The sequence below is a fragment of the Apostichopus japonicus genome, chromosome 8 (genome assembly GCF_037975245.1).
Source record: "Apostichopus japonicus isolate 1M-3 chromosome 8, ASM3797524v1, whole genome shotgun sequence".
NCBI lineage: Eukaryota > Metazoa > Echinodermata > Holothuroidea > Aspidochirotida > Stichopodidae > Apostichopus > Apostichopus japonicus.
In genome coordinates this window covers 29,684,645-29,704,230 of record NC_092568.1, presented here as the reverse complement: position 1 = coordinate 29,704,230, position 19,586 = coordinate 29,684,645, and the positions used below count along the sequence as shown (strand labels likewise).

Sequence of the window (19,586 nt, the reverse complement as noted above, 5' to 3'; positions counted from 1 at the left end):
CATAACCTTTGACCTAGGGCCGTAACTTTTCCCACAATTCCTTGTACGGGTCTTGCGACAGTGAAAGGACATGTTGGTGGGTGTCTCCTTGCGTTTCAGTTTTGTTTAGAATTTACCATTCGGCAATATTTTGAATATCCAATGATATAAAATATAAGAACACCATTTACTTAACCATTTTATGCTCTTTTGCTCCACAGAACGAAATGGATGACAGTCCGGAACTCCAAAATGATGGAAAGGTAACGTAACTTAGGCTTACTTCTATGTGTCACTAGTAATATGTAACGTTAATGCTCAGCAGGATGTTACACTTGTTCTGATTGGTACAGTAAGCGCTGTCTGTAGCAACACTAAGACTAAGTTATGCCTATCATCAAAATTACTGGCAATCGTACTCGTAGACTGCTACTAGTACTACCACTAGCCTAAACTTAGGTTAGGCCTAGCATTGTAGTACAACTTACAACCATGGGATGAATTACCAAGTTGCACACCACCTTGCAGTTTCAGCCTTGTAAGTAGTATAGTCAGTATTGCGAAGTTCGGCATACTGCGAAGTTTGGACACCCTAAGAAATACACGATTATCACTATGAAAACATACAGGAAGAGCCAAATTTCACCAAAAAGTACGAAGCTACAGTTATTTTCTCTCCAAAATGACCCGTGTGCATGCAAGAAATTACTTACATATTTGTCAATAAAATGACGAAGATCTATGAAGTCTGTTATAATTACTGAAAGAGCAACTGCGCCACCAATTTTATCACCAGCGCCACACTGTGGGTTGCATGTCCGAACTTCGCAATACTCTAGCAAAGAAATACCAGTTCCACAATCACGAAGAATCTTCTTGGAAAACAACTTAAAAACAGTTTGCAGGAAAGAAAGTTTGGCCGTGTATCGTACTATAACACAATTCTCCCACCATATGAAGTATATTTTCAGGTGATTTATACCAGAAGATTTAGTTTGGGGGTGTTTTAAGTCTTAAGTGTCCAAACTTCGAAGTCACCATGCTACTAGTAGCATGGTGGGCTCATAATTGACGCACTTAAAGATGAACGATAGTGATTTTTCAGCATCGACGAAAAAATACGATTTTATTCAAGAGTATTCTAGTTGGTTTCCATATTACACATGTGAAAATTCAAGTCAATCCGATGTTGGGAAAGGCCTTAAAAAAATTCCTAAACTCGTTGATTTTTTAAACAAAAATTGGGCTTTTCGCGAAAAGTGATTTGATGATCACGTGATCTACAGTGACATGTGACGTCATTTTGATGATAACAAAGTGAAGTGTACTTCAGCAGTGTGCACTTAGTGCGTAAGTTTAGTTGCAACCTACTCTGTATTGGACTCGACAAACAACTTAAACCACTAGCAAAATGCCAAGAAATTGCGTTGTAGGGGGATGCAACAGAACGAATGTGGACTCTACAATAAGTTTTTTCAATTTTCCAAGCGGAAAAAGTGGAGAGAGATATCGGAAACTCTGGATACGATAGCCCCTCATCGATTTTTTTAACTTAAACGTAAACGTAACATTGAAAGGGAAGAGAGGAGATTTGATACACTGCTTGAAACAAAGGTGTTATTGTTCCTGCTTTTTCTTGTCGTTTAAGTGAAGCTGACTGCCCCAATGTAAATTACGGAATAATCGGTCATAGAGCCATCTCGGGCCAAATTGAAATTTGCGTGTGGCAAGGTCACTAAAGTAAAAAAAGTTTGAAAGATTGATGCTTTTATGCCGCATTATTTATATATATCCCGATAAATGCAACAGTAGGTGTTGGAATTGGAAGACATGTCAGACGTGAACAACCTAATGACTATGTGAGGAGAGAATCAACGTGCAAATTTCAATTGGGGCATGGACGTCGCTTAGGCAGTTTTTTTGGGCAGAGATGTGTTCATACCCTCCAAACCACTTTAAATGTAAAACGAATAGGAAATATGTGTATGCTCGAGCGAAACAAAACATCGTGTAAGTATTACTATACGGTAGCGCACACTGTCACTTATGTTTGCACAGTGTGAAAGTACCGTTTGCGGACCTACGTGAAGTTGGGCTAGATTACGATTCCTCCTATGCACAAACCACGAGGCATGCATGTGAATAAACGCAAAAGGCATTGCATGTAGTGAGAAAATTTTTCGAGCTAGACTAACTACTCGATTGAGTTCAAATGCGGTTGTATTTCAAGCTCAATGAAACCTTTCTGTTGGATTTAATGACACACGGAACAAGGAACGTTTATGTTTTACAGTAGGCCTAGTGCATACAAGCGAATCTACTTTGTTTAGAACTTTGGATTTTCTTTCGGATGTTATACTAATCTACGTTTAGGCGTGAGACTATCATCACTATTGTTATTGTGCCAGTTTGACTGGTAAGTGAGCACATTCATACATCACTCTGTATAAAACCCGCCAAAAACGTGATCTTGAGATTTACGTTACTTTGGGTCAGCTTGCGAGTTACCTCTTCAGATATTGGGAAATCGTTGCGAAATCGCCGCAAATTTCGTAAAAACAAACTTGTAAACACGTGGTGAAGAAATCAAGAAACACCATGATATTCATTATCTATTTATGACTTGAACATTACGCCGGAAAATAACAGTTATGCTGACACGAAATGCACGCACAGCACCGTACTGAACAGTTCACAACAGAAAAGATCATCACAGTGACGTCATTCACTGACCTGAGGGCTGTTCAAGGTCGTTTCAGTGTTTGCAAATTCCTAAATTACGGAGACGAAAAAACCACGTTATAATTCCCTTTTTTATAACTTTCCGGTGTGCTATTTGGAAAATTAAAAAAATGGATTGCTTGGTAACATATGAACTACATTATATATGAAAATGAGAGATTTTTTTTCTGTCACTATCGTTCCACTTTAAGGATTGGATTGACGATGTCTGTCAACATAAAATCAAAATCACTCAACTGCATGCATTTTTCATATGTGTAGTTCCTCAGAAATGTAATGATCTCAAAATAAATATTGTTCTGTGCCTAAGCAACGTACAATTGAGCAGAATTTGACCTCAAAATGTCTGCTGTGTCAAGTTCTTTCATACCCCTAAATTGACACATTCGTCGATAAGCTAACTGTAGTGTAGGCATAAGTATACATCCATTGACTTTGGATGCTGTTTGCTATGCTCTGAACCTCTAAGCTCAGACAGGTCAGGTCCCAGAGAGTAGTTGTATCATATTAAAGTAATTTTGGTTATTTTTTGGGAGTAAGATTTCCAAATGTCCAAAAAATGTGTAAAACTGTGGGGAGGGTGTTGAAAGCTTAATAAATACCACAATTTGGTCAGCAAATAGCTGAAATGGATTCAAACTCATGAAATATGTAATTCTGCTTGACTGCAAAAAGTTTAGGTGGCCTGCTGTATCGTTGCTAGTAATAATTGAAGGTGCGTCAATTACGGGGGTGCGTCAATTATGAAACCTTTACTATATCATATCGCAAGTGTGTTCTTGCATAGGCAGGTGTTTACACTCACATTTATTCAGTCCAAAAGTCCCCAAAAGAGAATGTAATAGTAGGTATGTAACTCAACCGTAACTAGGCTAAGTTCTAACTAGGCATAAGTTAGGAATATATGTCTGTTCTGGATTTAATGTTAAAAATTGTCCTGACACTATTTACAGTTGCAATATCAATGTCAGTCCACTTCAGTCAAGTTTAGATTTAATCCATATGAGCTAGTCTTGATGAAATCAGTTTAACTTAAATTGTGGAGGAAGGAAATGTCATACCAAACAGTAGATCATTTAAAGTAATAATTCAAGGAATTATGTTGTCAGTATTGTTTACTTTCTATAGGTTTTGAATTTGTTTGTTTTTTTGTGAACCAAAAGTGGACACAATATAATGTGATATATTTAACTCCTTTGTTTTTTATTCTAAAGGATGGGGATGATGATGGCTTGTTTGATGTAGAAGATCAACAAAAAGTAAGTTTTCAAAAGGCAAGAAATTATTAGTTGATCAGACATCAGTTTGTCATGGTCCATATAAAAAATTCTTACCAAATGGTATCAGTCAGGAGCTACCATACCTTGCTTTAAGTGTAATCAGGGAGCACATCTTTGTCTCATTTTATATAATGAAAGCATCAGAAAAGCAACAACACATAAATTTACACCTTTCTAAAGTGATATTTAAGTGATATTTGAAATGAAGTTACTCATCCAAGTGTTTGTGGATACAGAAATCCCTTGAATCTTTTTATCCAATTTTGACAGGCAAGAACTGACTCGGTGGATCTCAGCTCAGACACATCACTGGTAGTTGATATTTCTGATGCTCTAAGCGAACGGGACAAAGTCAAGTTCACTGTACATACCAAGGTGAGTCTCTATGAAGGGTGTCAGTTTGTAAGCATTGTTAGTGATTGATACTGATAGAGTACTAACCCTGAAGTGATGTGCATGCTATATTCAAGCTAAGTGATATTTTGAGGTTTCTAATCATATCTCTACTGGAATGGAACTCATTTGATTGACGTCAATGCCTGGACAACAAAAAGATCTTTTCAAAGCGATTTTTCTCCTTTTGTATGCTATTGTCCACAGATATGAGATCTTTTTGAATGCATCTGTTTAATTGGTATCTAGACCTTTGCAATGGCAACAGAATGGAGAGGAAAGATGCAGTTGTTTTCTGAAGGGTCTGTTTGGGGTCAACAACCTTAAGGTGGTGAAACAAAAACTAGGGACAATGCTGCATAAATTTGCTTTACTTTCTTTATCCTGATAACACTACTTTAATAATATATAATCAGCCGTTATTTATTGATACATCTCTTGAATTACATTTTACCATGGCCTGTGGCTATCCCTGCTTTTTCTGGAAACATTGTTCTGTAGTGCGAAATCACATCCTTAAAATAAATGTTAAAACATAAAAAACCATGGTGCTATTGACCCTTTTAAAATGATTCGGCAATGCCAATCAACCATCTTGGTCATGTGTGTGAAGTGTTTAGAGGTGGTTTGGGCTTTCTTTACAACTTTAGCTCCACTGGCTTGTTGATTTCTCCCTTTTTTGTAGTGCAAGGGAAGGACAAACATTCTTGATACCCTTGTAAGTGTGGCTGCCATTTTGTTTTGTCTTTTGCACATAACCTTAGAGCTATTCTTCTAGTTGCTATTGCTCTGTTGATGTCATATCTTCTCTGTCTCTGTGCTGACTTGCATGAGTGTTGTTTCTTGTATTTCACCTCTCCAGACCACACTCTCTCCTGCATGAGTTTCTCTTTCTTTCGTATTCAAATTTAGTTTTGACTTTTGTGACAAATTGAAACTTTGCTTATAATTTGATTTTGTGCAAATCTATGATTCCTTGGCTCATTAACAGCTTTAGTTAACGATAGCTGTTTGTCATAAGAAAAGAAATAATGTACTAGGTGTGTGAAGATAATGACACTCTCTTCAACTGGTATCAATAGCTTTATGTCCACAATACAAAATTTGGAAATTACATTAGTCAAAGACAATAGAACACTAATTGGTGAAGTGGCAGTTACCTGTGAACATAATTCATCGCTAAGTCAGTGTGACCCATCTTCAGTGTCCTAGAGTATCAGACATGCTTTTCAAGTTAACATTTCCCTTCTTCTCTGTTACTTACAAGAAGCACCGTTTGGAATTTCTAGCTAATGACAAAATATTCTAGGCCTGGAATGCAATAGTTGAAGATGGCTCCATTGAGTTACACTAGAGGCAAGTGGGTTGTATCTAACAGCAAAGAAGGCTTGTGATATTCCTTGTGTTTGTAACCTAGGTAAAGAATAAACTGAGTTTGCTAGTGTTGGGTGACCATCTTTCCCTGTCATGATGTATCTGACAGAATTATCAACCGATCTTATCTGCTTCCAGTCTCCCTACAAGATTTGCACATAATTGTTGAAGAATGAATGACCTAACTATACACTACTATTATATATAGCTTTCCCATATTTACTTTCTCATTTCCACAGTGATCCCCAGTGATTAAGAGCTTTCTTCATATTTCTGATGAGCACTTTGTCATAGAATATTAATACAATTTGATGTAATGCTGGTCATGGTTCAGGGTGTGGTCAGTTCCATGTGATTGTGAAATTAAACTAATTGACTAATGTTTACTTTGAACTAACCATTTTTTTTTTCTTCGAAAAAAAAAAAGGTGACCAATTTCAAACTTGATAGTAATATAGATAGTACAGGGCAAAGTTTTTAAGGTTGTCCGATCGTTTAAGACGATCAATGTTCTGTTTGGACAACAAAAAAACAGCTTTGGAGGACATCGATGGATGTCTAGTTGTGTACATCAAATTCAGATTTGCATTTCAATAAATACTCCCAAATAGGTAAGATGATAAATTGGTATCACCCTCCATCACTTTGGAGATGCAGAAACAATGTAAAATAAAAACAGTGGTAGTCTTATGATCCACCCATGGGGATTGTTTTACTGGCTCAAAGCCTGGTGTTCTATTCACCAAACCTACACATCTCTCCTACAGTATTCATATTAATGTTCTATTCACCAAACCTACACATCTCTCCTACAGTAAAGTGCACATATTGGACAGTCATTGTTATTTTGGTACATTTTGTTCGGACAACCACATTTACTGTTCGGTCGACCTAAAAGTAAGAGCTGGTTGTTCCTCAGACAACCTCAAAAAATCATTAACAAATTTGCCCTGTGATGTCTCATTCAACTAGTGTTGTATTCTGTTAGAAATATTCTTTCAACAATCGTTTGGATTTTTTTACTTTTTTTTAATGTGACTTTGCGGAAGGACAGGTTTCCTTTATTGTGCACAAAAATATGATTAGATTAATTTCTCAAATTAGTTTTAAGATTTGTTTCTTGTTGATTGCATGGTCAAAACATGTTATGTCTGCTAAAACCATCATTCAAACATTTCTTGGAAGTCTTCCAAAAAAATGATAGTGACCTACAGATGTTATTGTGGTATTCTACATTTTACATTCCTTGGTAAGGAAGTTTAAGGAAGTCAATATGTGTCATAAGTTACAGTACAAAAGTCTCTTCAGCATACTTAAACTTTCTCACAGAATAAATGATTGAATGTTTATTCTTTGATCATCCTTGTAAAGGTAACTTTGATAACAAAGATTTTTCCCCCTTGTTGTTTGCTTTTGTCACAACAGACTACACTTCCAGAGTTCAGCGAGAGTGATTTTTCAGTAACCAGGGATCATGATGAATTTTTGTGGCTTCACACCATGTACGATGAGAATGAAGATTATGCAGGAGTTATTGTAAGTTTGATGTACTAAAGTATGTTAAGTGGTTAGTCCAACATTGTGTCAATGTACAAATAGATTAGAAAACCATTCTGAAAAATATGATTTATAAGAAGCGTTTACAGTGAATGCTAATTCTACAAGAGAATAGAGAAATTCTGCCAAATTTACCAAGCTGCTATAGATTTACAAGAACATGGGCAGGGTTTATTTTACTGTACAGACCTATAGTATTTTCATTATTTGATGATAAAACATTTTTGGATGTCAATAATACTCTGCAAGTTGTCATCGTAAAATGACTTCCTGAGTGTCTAAGTTCAATGTAATTTCCTTATACTGTAGTAAGTTCCTTCGTTCTGTAAGAAATATAATAATAATGATAGTTATCAGTCAGTTATTTTTAAAATGCTTAAGTGACAATGATATGGGAGAAGCCCACAAGGGATAAAGGATTACAACTTTCACGTCGGGTGGCTTCCAATTCCACAATTTTTAACTCCAAATTTGGAATCTTTTCAATTTAGAATGTCATTTCAGATGGGAAACCTGTTGATTTGCTCTTGGATGCAAACCCACCTTACTATGACCCGGCTGGGGATCGAATCCCACACCTCCCAATTGCTAAGTCTCATTGCTTTATCCACTTGGCCCCAGCACCCCAAATATATATATCTTGATTGTGTTTCTGGATGTATCCTTAAATTGCGACCTCAGAATACAGGCGTCCTCCCCCTTATCAAGCTATTTACTTCACTGGTTTATTGTAATTATAACACAGCAAAACCAGTGAAGTAAAAAAACTCAAAGGGTCTTTATTATTTAAGTTAACATTAAACAGAGAAGAAGAGAAAAACATGAGTGATTTGTTTACTCCTCAAAGATTCCTCCCCCACCACCAAAGCCAGACTTCGATGCGTCCAGAGAGAAACTCCAAAAGTTAGGAGAGGGCGAAGGGACTATGACAAAAGAAGAATTCCAGAAAATGAAGGCTGAATTGGAAGCGTAAGTCGCATTGTCTTTTTTTTTATCTTAAAGTTTTCGGGTGCAAAGGTGCAAAGTTTACATTTATTGTCACTTGGTACAAGATGTCATCTTTATTCTTCTTCATCAGATGAGTAAGTTGTAGGTGTAATTTTACGTCAAGTACTCAAGACTCGATTTGTATTTTGTCGTATTTTTTCAAGGTGCTAAACCTGCTTGAAATGTGCACAAAATAACTTCCAGGGGGGTCTCGTTCCAAATGTTAGTCTCCCAATGGGTAAAATCTTGAGAATGGTGCCAATGGATGGATTTGATAGTGCTAAACCTGCTTGAAATGTGCACAAAATAACTTCCAGGGGGTCTTGTTCCAAATGTTAGTCTCCCAATGGGTAAAATCTTGAGAATGGTGCCGAAGGATGGATTTGATAGTCACCGTGAAAAAACAGTAGCTCAGTAGAAGAAGAACAGGAAGAAGAAGAACAGGAAGAAGAAGAGAAAGAAAAGATTAAAAGTTGACGGTAGATGACAGTTGTAATTTCATTTTGACAAAGATACCAATTTTTTGAAAAAGTTGGGGATGAAACTGAACTTTTCAATCCTTGTTAGTCCTATAGAAATCAAAGGTCTAGTACTAGAAATGCCATGAGGTCTTACGTAATTCTTTTTGTATCGTTGCTAACATTGCAAGATTTTGTGATCAACAGAAGAGGGTCTGGCTTGAGCAGTCTGTGCTGTTAATGCCTCCCAGTTTCAGTTTAGATTAGCTTAGTGGAAAAACAGGATCAGGAGGGACACTCAAGTCCCCATCGAGGACCCTATAGGAGAGAAAAAACAAACTGAAGACACTAACACTCAGACCCAATTACAATGCTTAAAGTGCTTGTCCAAAGCATTCTTGAACCCATTCACACTACTTGCAAGTACAACTTTCTCAGGCAAACCGTTCCACTCATTCACAACCCTATTAGAAGAAAACTTATTCCCAAATTAATCCTACTTTATGACTTTTGGAGTTTTAAGATGATGACCTCCGGTACAACTACTATTAGCAAACATGAAATAGTCAGTGAATCTAACTTTAAAAGTTTTTAATTTGTTTTATTGTCAGGGAGTATCTAGCAACTTTCAAGAAGACCGTCGCTATGCACGAGGTCTTTTTGCAACGATTAGCTGCCCACCCAACCTTAAGAACTGACCATAACTTCAGAGTCTTCCTTGAATACAAGCAAGCGGTAAGAATTTATAAACCTTTTCACATGAGTTTTACCATACTAAATTGGTTGTCTCCTTCTCCTCTGTAATACCAAATGTAATTAACATTCATGGACTATTATCCCATAGTGCAACTCTGGTCAGTTAGTTATGTTCCATCGTCCTTTAATGTAGTAGGATTCGGCGGTTGACTGCAAAAGAGCATTTTGATATCCAGATATTGATCATATGTAGTTATCCCATATCTCAGGACACTGTATTCTTTCCCTATTAGACCAGTTTTAACTCATAAAAGCACTGTCTTCCAAAACTACGAACCTGGTTGGTTGCAACCAGCTGCTCTCTTCCTAAATGTATCATTGGTTGCGCTATTAGTATTTAGAAAATGGAATATTTTATTTCTTTAGTTTTTCAAGTCTTTGGAAGTGAACTGATTAAACTTCTTTCTGTTTGTGTCTCACAGTTGGATGTAAGAGGGAGGAACAAGAAGGAAAAGTTTGGAAGCCTGGTTAAGCTTGTAACAAAGTCCGTGGACGAGGTACTAGTTACAGGTCAGAAGGTAAGAAAAACTTCCGCAATTGTGCTTCTCAACTTTCAAACATATCGCTGGAAAAATTGATACGTATTGTTGTTGGAGGCGTTGGACAGGATACAAATATATTGTTTGTTCTTGTTTAATGTGCTCTGGGAGTCAGTTGTCTATATCCACTTACGTTTCATGACTCTCCATGTATTTGTGATTGTAAATAGTAAGCAAAGTTTTATGTTGATCCTTGAAAGAAAAGGTAGTATCAAACAAGTCACCATCCAGGAGTGTTAGCTCAGTGGTTAACAATGGTGCCTTCCAATCATAAGGTTCCGAGTTCGAGTCACTCCAAGATTAATGTATGTCGTCCAGTTACAGAGTTGTTGACAATTTATAATCATGGACGTTAAATATGAATGTAAGAGACTGACTATGGTCAGCTTGCAGCTTTGATAAGCCAATGATGGCTTCTTCATGAGTTCCTGCTTGCAGGAGGATCTAAAATACATACAAATACATACATCCAATGACACTAGCTTCTGGGATATGATTAGTGTTTTACCTCAACACATAAAGAAGTGATAATTATCGACTGGTTTAAGCCAAACAGAGAGATGGCAGATGCAAAACAAGTTTCATTGAGCTATGTTTGCAAGTTGCTGTGTCTTTGTTTCTGTTGTGCTGGTTGTGGGTATGTATATATGTATGCGTTTGTTTTGTATTCTGACCTAGGACTTGAACAAAAGACTTCCAGGTCCTCGGTTGTGATTTCTAAAGAATCACCACGTCCTCGGAAGAATTCTATTGTATGGGGTATTGTTAAGGTTAGGGTACGTGGATTTGAACAATGGAAAATACAATGGGGTCCTAGGTCTGAATGTAATACAATCGTGTTAGTATGTGTGTGTGTTTTTTTTATTGTGGCATGTTCATATGCATGTGTTTATTGTCTCTGCTGATGTATACCTCTCCTTGTTTTTGCACACAGGATGTGGATCCATTCTTTGAAAGAGAAAGAACATTTGTGGTGGAGTATCATAACAAGGTGAAAGACTCGACTGCCAGGTCAGACAGAATGACAAGATCTAACAAACGTGAGTGGGTCGATTGCTCTTCGACTGTGTCCATGACACGCATTCACACATTCAAATGAAATTTTATAGCCCCATCAAAACCTACAGTGTAATATGAATGACAGACACATGGTACTTATCAAATTGTTTGTCAGTTTTCAAAAGTAAAATAGTTTCAAGCATGATTTCTAATGAGATATTTCTTGTTTTGATTTGTAGCAGTCAGAACTGCCTTATTTTTGTTTTGGTGAACGTGTGAAACTTATATTTAAGTAATCCTTTATTATATAAGGTTAAATTGGCACGAGAATCAAAAATTCACTTCTTCTGAATCATTGGATGAAAAATCCCCGAACTAGGACTGTGGCGATGAAAATATTATGAAGTTTTCTCATGTATCCAAGTAGTCTGCCACTAAAAAATTCCTTCAACATCTCAGAGCTTTTCACTTAATGATGAGCAAATAATCAATGATTCCATTCAATCCTCTATATTTTATTTCCCAGACAGTTTCTAGCATTAAAGATTATCAATATCATGCTAAGACCAAGCAAGAAAATTTGGGCTATTACTTCTTTATTTGAAATGAGCCTTGACTATTCAATCTAATGGACCACATTATTATGAGAATTCGTCATTAAATAACGTAACAAAACTGTTGATCTAATTCGACCCAAAAAGCTGCTGTAATAACAAGTGAATGCATGACCTATCTTTTATCTTTTCTTTCTCTTTTTTCCAGAAATTGCTGATACTTACATAAGGGTCTCTTCAGGATTAAATGCACTAGCCACTCTAGAAAAGTCAGATTTAGACAAGTGAGTTGGACAAGTTTTGTCTCCTTTTTCAAACTACATACTTGAGAAACATTGTAATGTTCATTTTCTCGTGCATTGCAGACATTTCATTTACTCACTTCATTATGATTATTGCCATCCATGTACTACTCCATAGCAGCTGCTGGTGCTTTCAGCTTTAAGCATTCAGTGTGTAATTCACTACCTATGCTCTACATAATAGTAAGTGTCAAATCCATTGGAGCAATGGAAAGTTTTAAAAGCTGTAACTGAATCCTCACCAAAAGTTACTGCTAAGTTTTCCTATAGTTGAGCAGTAGGAGATTCAAACTTTGGTAGGGGCAGTTTTCAACATGGCCCTGCCTGTATCTATGGAAACACTTTCAACCTAAATCTTTGATAATGTCATGTGACAGTTTTCCCTTAACTGTTATAGTAGTTGAAGTAAATGAAATGTAAAAATTTAACAAGAAATGTTATCTCCAAGAGGTCATACTTTGAGAGTAATTGGCATGAAGAAGCATGCTCTGTCTTTTTTCATTACAAACATAGCCTCTGTTGGAGAATAAGCGCAAGATATTTTTCCCGCACCTATGTAATTGTACTCTTCAACTCAAAAACAATTGGTCAAAATAGTTGACAATGAAAGAGTGTTCTTGATGTGTGGAAAATCCTGCAAAATACCACTTCCTGTGCTTCTTTGGGAATGAATGAAATCAATATAGAGGGGGCACTCCCTGTAATAGTCTTATAGGATGTTATGAATGAGAATTTTGGCTTTAGTGCTAAAGGGAAATTGTTACTTTTTCTGTGTTGACACTGTTTCAATCTTTCATGTTTAGTGCTGAAGCCATTCCTGAGTCTGCAAGGTATAGTAACTAACTCGAAAAGACATAAGGAGTGATTATATTGCATGACCATTGTATCATATGTGCCGCATTTTAGTTAAAAAAGAAAACTTTTTCTGGACTTTTTTTTGGTGTTTTTGGTGTGTTTATGTTATGGTGGTTTCTTTTGTTACAAAGTTAAGAATGAAAAATTAGTGTGCCAAAGTTTATGGTGATGGGTATACCCGGCATTGTCCAAATAATGGCATATATTTGTACTGTTTAAAGGTTTGCTCAACTGGAAGTTTACATATACCATTATTCTGCATTCATGAATAACCTCAATGCACATTGCGTTTATTACGCTCATTCATTCATTCATTCATTCATTCATCGTGACTGTCACTGAAATGTCCAGTCTAATTACACAGGGAATTGGACCCTCCAGTAATTTCATGGTACAAACATTGTAAGGCATTATGGAGGATAGACAACACTGTTATCCGATAAATCTCCGGTATGAAACTTGCGGGTAAAGCGAGTGGCACAATATGTGCAAGCAAACAAGCCATAGCACAGCTTATTGTGCCTGCCAAGGCATCCGCAGTGGCTGGTTTGTTAAGCTCTGGGGTTTGAACAGTAGGCAGAAAAGATAGTTTAAAGGATAAAATACAAAGAACCAGAGTGGCTAGTTTTGTAATGAAACTGATCAATTGGATCATCATGACCGGAAAAAAACGAAAATATTTCAAGTTTATAACGAGTACAAGTTTACGCTATGGATGTCAGTGATATATTTCTCCTTTCTCACTCTTACTCTTTGCTGCAGCTTCATAATAAAATATTAATCTCTCTCCGTTTCTCTTCCCTTTGGAAATGTTTTAACTTAGTTTCAGTAGTCAAGTGATTTCATTGTCCGCAGTTCTGATAATTGTTCAAAGCTTAGCTAGTCTAAATATGTTAACTTTCTAACATATGATCTGGTCGTGTCAAGTGCATGCTGGGTGCCCAAGAAAATGGGCATGTGCATTGCATGTGTTGCACGATTTATTAAGGCCAATGCAGTGCAGATTGGAACATTGGAATCTTGTCCCAGGAACTCATATATATGGATCTGCTATCCTTTGCACTGTGAATAATGTAGCAAGTGGTGGTATGATAAATATGATAAGGGAGTTGTGGGGTCACAGGTGAGTGCCTTATGAATATTCATTTGAAGTGACCAGTGATATTGGACAGAGCAACAAAACCCCAGAAAATACTTCTAAAACTAGAAAGGAATTCAAACTGGCATGACCATGGGGTAACCAGTTTGTGTGCTCCATGTACCTATGTAAGAGTATGAACAGTTTCTCTGCCAACCGCACAAGTCAGAATGACCTTGCAACTATGGAATGCCAAAACCGACAAAAATGCAGAATAAAATTTATGTCAACCTAAGTCATTTACGTGAATACAAAGTTATCGCCACATAATGACCAAGAACAATTTAAGTCCTTATGTGGCACTAATAGCACCTCCACATAACGACCAAGAACATTTTACTTATCATGTGATCCTAACACTGCCACAAATATTTATCTATATTTATAATGTATAATATTTGAAACAGCAGTTTCATTGTTCATCTTTCTGTGCATTTCTCCTTCCAACAGGTTTTTCATTAAAGTGTCCGAAATGTTTGAAAAACTTAGGGTGAGTGAAGTTCTTCATAACATGTGATGTAGGCCTGGGTAGGGAAGGTAAATAGTAGACTATTGAATGAATTTTGTAGCGGGTTACATAAAATATTGCTTGGCATCATAAGGACAACTAACCAGCTGTCTCCTGTTGACCTACCCAACACCTTTGGTTACTTACCAATTATCTGTTGAGAAAACCTGCTGAAACCACTGGCTTAGCTGATTGTATATGCTTATTAACCCCACAAGTAACTGAATTAGTTGGTACAAAAGATTGGTACCGTAACAATTTCCACTTGTTTCTAGATTTTAACTGTAAATGTTACTGCACTGAAATTACATCTGAAAGGTTCTGAAAAGTTTAGAATTAGCAAGTGTTGGTAAGCATTATCAGTAAACATTGAAATAGGTAATAAAGATATTATTTTCTATATGTAAGAGGATGGCTTGCCTTTAGTTTATTCAAATATGAATGATTGTTTTTGTTTGTCTGGGCTTTGCAGACAGTCTGTCTGTGATGTCCCTACAGTGAAGTACTTTGTTACTTGGAAACGAACCAACTTGATGGGGAGGAAAGAAAAAAAAAGTTGTCATTTAACTCTTAAAAGGAAATTGTTGAAGAAGCAAGAAACCATCGCATGAACTTGATGATAACATGTATTTGTGAAGTTTAACGTTTTCAAACATCGTTGGTTTTTGTTTCTCGTCCATTTCTTTGCAGAAAGTAGAAGCAAGAGTAGCTACTGATGCCGACTTGAAGCTCTCTGACCTCCTAAGATATTATATGAGGGACACAGCAGCAGCTAAGGTAATGCATATTCATCAGTTGGTTCATACGTTCATTCTGGTATTTGATTGGTTGCCATGCTAGCATACAAGATCCTGTTTTATTTTGCTGAGCCTATAGATACCGCAGATGTGAATTTTAAACATCTCATTCATGCATTTGCCATTTTTATACAGCCTTGTTCCTACTAAAGTGATATGGTAAACAAATGCCTGGCAGCTTTCGATTGGTTTCCTTTTCCAAAAGTTAAAGTAATGAATATTATGTCTATGCAAAGTGCAAATTAATTCAACACCAACTTCGCTTATGCATATTTTTATGCTAATTATACACACCCTTGCTAGGAAATATCCATAGGAAAATGTTATTGATTGTGAAGGATATGTAAGTAGGAAGTGTGTTCTTTTGTTCATGGAAGTGCACTTTCTATAGGATATATCTTTACTATTAAGCCTAACTGTGATGATAAATTGCTCTGTGCAAGTAATTTCCTGGAGGAGAAAACTGAGAGTAATATCCATGTTGGATATTAAGCAGATTTCCCCAAAATTGCCTTTTGAAGTAGAACATGCTACAGATACTATCACGTGTGGTATACATATCAGTATGTAAGGGATATTCTGATATTTAGTCGTTAATCTTCTCTCCGTTTGACAGGATCTGCTGTACAGGCGTATGAGATCACTCGTGAATTATCAGAATGCCAACAAAGCCCTGGAGAAGGCACGTGCAAAGAACAAAGAAGTACAGCAGGCAGAGAAGAACCAGGAGGAAGCTTGTAACAAATTTGAAAAGCTCTCAGAAGTTGCCAAACAGGAATTAACAGACTACAAGACTAGAAGGGTGGCAGCATTTAAGAAAAACTTGGTTGAATTGGCAGAGTTAGAAGTCAAGCATGCCAAGGTATAAACCAGTCAGATGTTTTAATACAGCCAAAACTGTTGGGTTTTGATGTTTTTTTCCGATTTACTTTGCCACAACATTTTTATAAAGACATATGAAAGACAAAAGATGATAATATTATGTAACATTGAATAGATGTAATCAAAACAGTTTGTGTGTGTGTGTGTGTGTGTGTGGTAAAGGAGGTATGCTACATTCCCTACCCCTAACCCTTTATTAACAATATTTGCTTTATTAATACTTTACAATTCAAATCAGAAAGTGACCAATTCACTTGCAGAATCAAAGGGAGTTATTTTTTTCTGTTGGTAATGTGTTTGTGTTTACTAAGATACTCTCTCTCTCTCTTTGTTAGAGAACCCTTAGCAAACTCTGGTTGTCAGAGAGTTCTATGACTTGGATCAAGCTGACATTATTACAACTGGAGCATGATGAAATTATGACCTTGTAAAATATGCATCTTGAAAACTTAAAGTTTTAGTTAAATTTATCTTTTATATAGTTAATAGCTTTATATAGTTATTTTAAAGTTATTTTTGTAAATAAATCTGCTATTTTCTTTGTATTCTACACAGACTCAAGTCCAACTCTTACGAAATACAATTGCGACGCTTAAAGAGGAAACACCTTGATGTATTAGCCACTGCTTTCGCCATCAGTCCTGAAGATAGGGGCCAGCATCACCTCAAGACTTTTCTTCTTGTATCAAAAAAGTACATGCTGTTTTTTTTTATGTTTCCGTTTAGTTCGAACCATTATTTTTTATACCACATATATTAAGTAAATGAGAATTATGTGTCACTTTTTTCGCAGATTGTTTCCAAAGTCACCGTCAATTTCACTCTACGTGAAGAACCCCTGTACGTTTTGTGTTTCCGGAGTTGTTTGAATATTCACAAGTTTTTAGTGCCTTTAGCTAATTCACAATTAAATGTTGACCGTGATTTGCTGTCGTAAATCTTTGTATGTTTTCACCTCGGCATGGCACCTTAAACAGCAGTATGGCACTTGTCAGCACAACGATTGTTCGTTAATTCTTTGTTTCTAAATTCTCTCTGTCTTCGTCTAGCTTTCCTCTGCTGATACATGTGATATGTGTTTAACAAAACAACCAACAAAAAAAACAGAAAAAGGGAAAGAAAAACTGCTTCACTCCTGAAGCGGATTTGACTTTCTTGATTTGTTTTGTTTCTGTATGTCATTTAATGTTAAATACCTTGTTTCTCATGGATAATTGTTACAAAGAAAGAACACCGAACCAATAATGGGGCAAAAGTAACGTCATGATCACTCTATTGCTGTGTAGCATGAGTACTATTGATTGACACCTACTTTTATCCATACTTCTGAAAAATGTGTTTAATTCTATCAAAACTGGGCTATTAATGAAGGTCTTTTGTCCAGATGTGCAAAGGAATTCAGATAGTGACGGTTTAGTGAAGTGTAGTTGCGGTAATTTGTACATTTAAAATCACCACAAGTGATGTGAAGAAATGTGAAGACAAAGATTTTGAAAATGTACTCTGAAGTGTTTCTGTATCACACAATGACTCATCACAAAGTTAAAGGGGAATGGAATTTGTCTAAGTAGCACCAAACAGTAATGCCACAATTCATGCAAGACATTGGACAACAAGAAAAATAATAGTCAAGCCATATATAGGAAGGCAATCAGAATGATTACATTGTTGACGTTACGATATTGACATGAGAGTTTTTTGAATGTTCAACAACTTTGTGGAATTTATACTTTGTTTGGTAATAAAAAAAATTGACCGGATTGACAAACGTAGAAGATATGGAATGGGAATTGATAACTTTTGATAAGTTATTCACTTCCAGAATATCTGAATTGAAGATGGGTTTGGGTACATGCATCTTCTCATGAGCACTTGTAACCTTCTTGCATTGCACTGTTATGGCTACTCCTGAGACTGAATCATGTATCTGTTATATTTGATGTACTATTTACTAAGATCTATTCAGTAATCGTCAAGTTGTTAAAAAATAATGCCTTCTATGTGTGAAAAGAAAGTGAATATTAATATGCCGCTGTGAGTCAGAAATATCTTTTTTATCATGGCTATGATCATCAAGTGTGTCCCTCTCTGTGTTAAGAGGGACGCTGCCTCTATGTGGCAAAATTCTTGTCTCGTTTATTTGAGTCTTTTTCGAAGAATGGATGATTTTAGGTCCGGCCTCATTACAACCCTGGTATATGGTGTAGCATATTTGCCACCATAAAGAAGATGCTCATAGTTGGACTATTTCTGTCATTCAGTAGCCAGCCCGTAATATTTTCCAAACTTATTCCATTGACTATCTGATATGTTTTATTTTTCTATGTATCAAATGATTTTTCTATATATCATTTGAAAGGATGAAAAATTTGGCCAGCTTGGGTCATAGACTGGTTTAAATAAATTGTGAGGAGAGATATGGAACACCATGTGATTGTAGAGATACAGTTACTGGTTGTAAAGCACACTCACACACAAGTGACACATATTCAGGTGAAAAGCTTGTGATATCATACTACGTATTTGGACCGTGAATATCTGTCGTTTTGATAGCATTATCAAATCAAAAAGAAATGTTTTCAGATGATTAATTGTTGCATAAGAAAAATGATATGGATAAACCATTGACCAAAATTATTTGTAGTATAAATTTCCTTTTGGATGGGACTCATAATCACTTGGTTACAGTCTCAATCCTAGGTTGCTTGGTTGGAGAGGTGAATCAAGCTTTTGTGTCTAGTCTTGGTAACTTTCCTTAAAAAATGTAGTTTGTTACCTGTCTACCTTGAAAGTTAGTGAGAGGTGCATGTCAGTCCCACACCACATACGTAAAAGATGCACATAAGGTATACAACAGGTTGGTGAAGACTGTCAGCTAGGCTGCCCTTGGTTTTTGGTAATGTGAGGAAAATTAATAAAGATTGTTTTTCTTCAAACTTTGAAACTGAATTTAAGTAGCATATTACTAACCACATTCTACTTGCTCTATCTGATTCTAGGATTAGAAATGAACAGGATAAGAAGTGACTTCAGTCTTTCAGAGGGGGGAGGGGGTTTTGGAGTAGGTAGTATTTAAGATCTTCCAGGAAGAGGTGTCATACAGTAATGGCAAAGTTATTAATTTTCATTTATAGTCAACTTTATGATGGGTTTTCTGATCAGTAGACAAATGATTAAATCTTGGGAAAGAATAAATTAATTATTAAAATTGTTCACTAAGACTATTTTTCTTGAGATGGTTTAAAACCGATCAAACTTTACCAGCTTTTTTTCTCTTTTGATAGAAACTAATTATGTGATATATTCATGTAATGTTTACAGCTTGTTGCACTTCATGTATATGTAGTGCAGTGCTTCTTTCTTTGGACATTCCAGAAACAAAGCTGAATGGTTCAAATTTAACCACTGTGTTTATTTCTCTTCTTTTACCTTTGATCGAGCAGCTGATATTTTTGCATCACGAAAGTAGTTGTCTTGAAGTAACTG

At 36.2% G+C, this 19,586-nt stretch overlaps 1 protein-coding gene across 4 annotated transcripts; it reads left to right on the top strand.

Moving 5' to 3' along the window:
• Window positions 1-7: 7 nt before the first annotated feature.
• On the top strand, window positions 8-19,502 carry LOC139971493 (sorting nexin-6-like). Of its 4 annotated transcripts, XM_071978023.1 has the most exons (16): window positions 8-76; window positions 201-242; window positions 3,936-3,980; window positions 4,272-4,376; window positions 5,080-5,112; window positions 7,194-7,304; window positions 8,173-8,294; window positions 9,382-9,505; window positions 9,949-10,044; window positions 11,000-11,105; window positions 11,827-11,902; window positions 12,724-12,750; window positions 14,364-14,403; window positions 15,112-15,198; window positions 15,835-16,080; window positions 16,656-19,502. In XM_071978023.1, the coding sequence occupies exons 1-16, from the start codon at window positions 71-73 to the stop codon at window positions 16,710-16,712; spliced, it is 1,323 nt and encodes a 440-aa protein (XP_071834124.1). In that variant the 5' UTR covers window positions 8-70; the 3' UTR covers window positions 16,713-19,502. The 4 variants fall into 4 exon arrangements, with proteins under 4 accessions (XP_071834124.1, XP_071834127.1, XP_071834125.1 ...); XM_071978026.1 differs by lacking the exon at window positions 5,080-5,112 and having other exon boundaries at window positions 9-76; XM_071978024.1 differs by lacking the exon at window positions 12,724-12,750 and having other exon boundaries at window positions 9-76.
• Window positions 19,503-19,586: the final 84 nt, after the last annotated feature.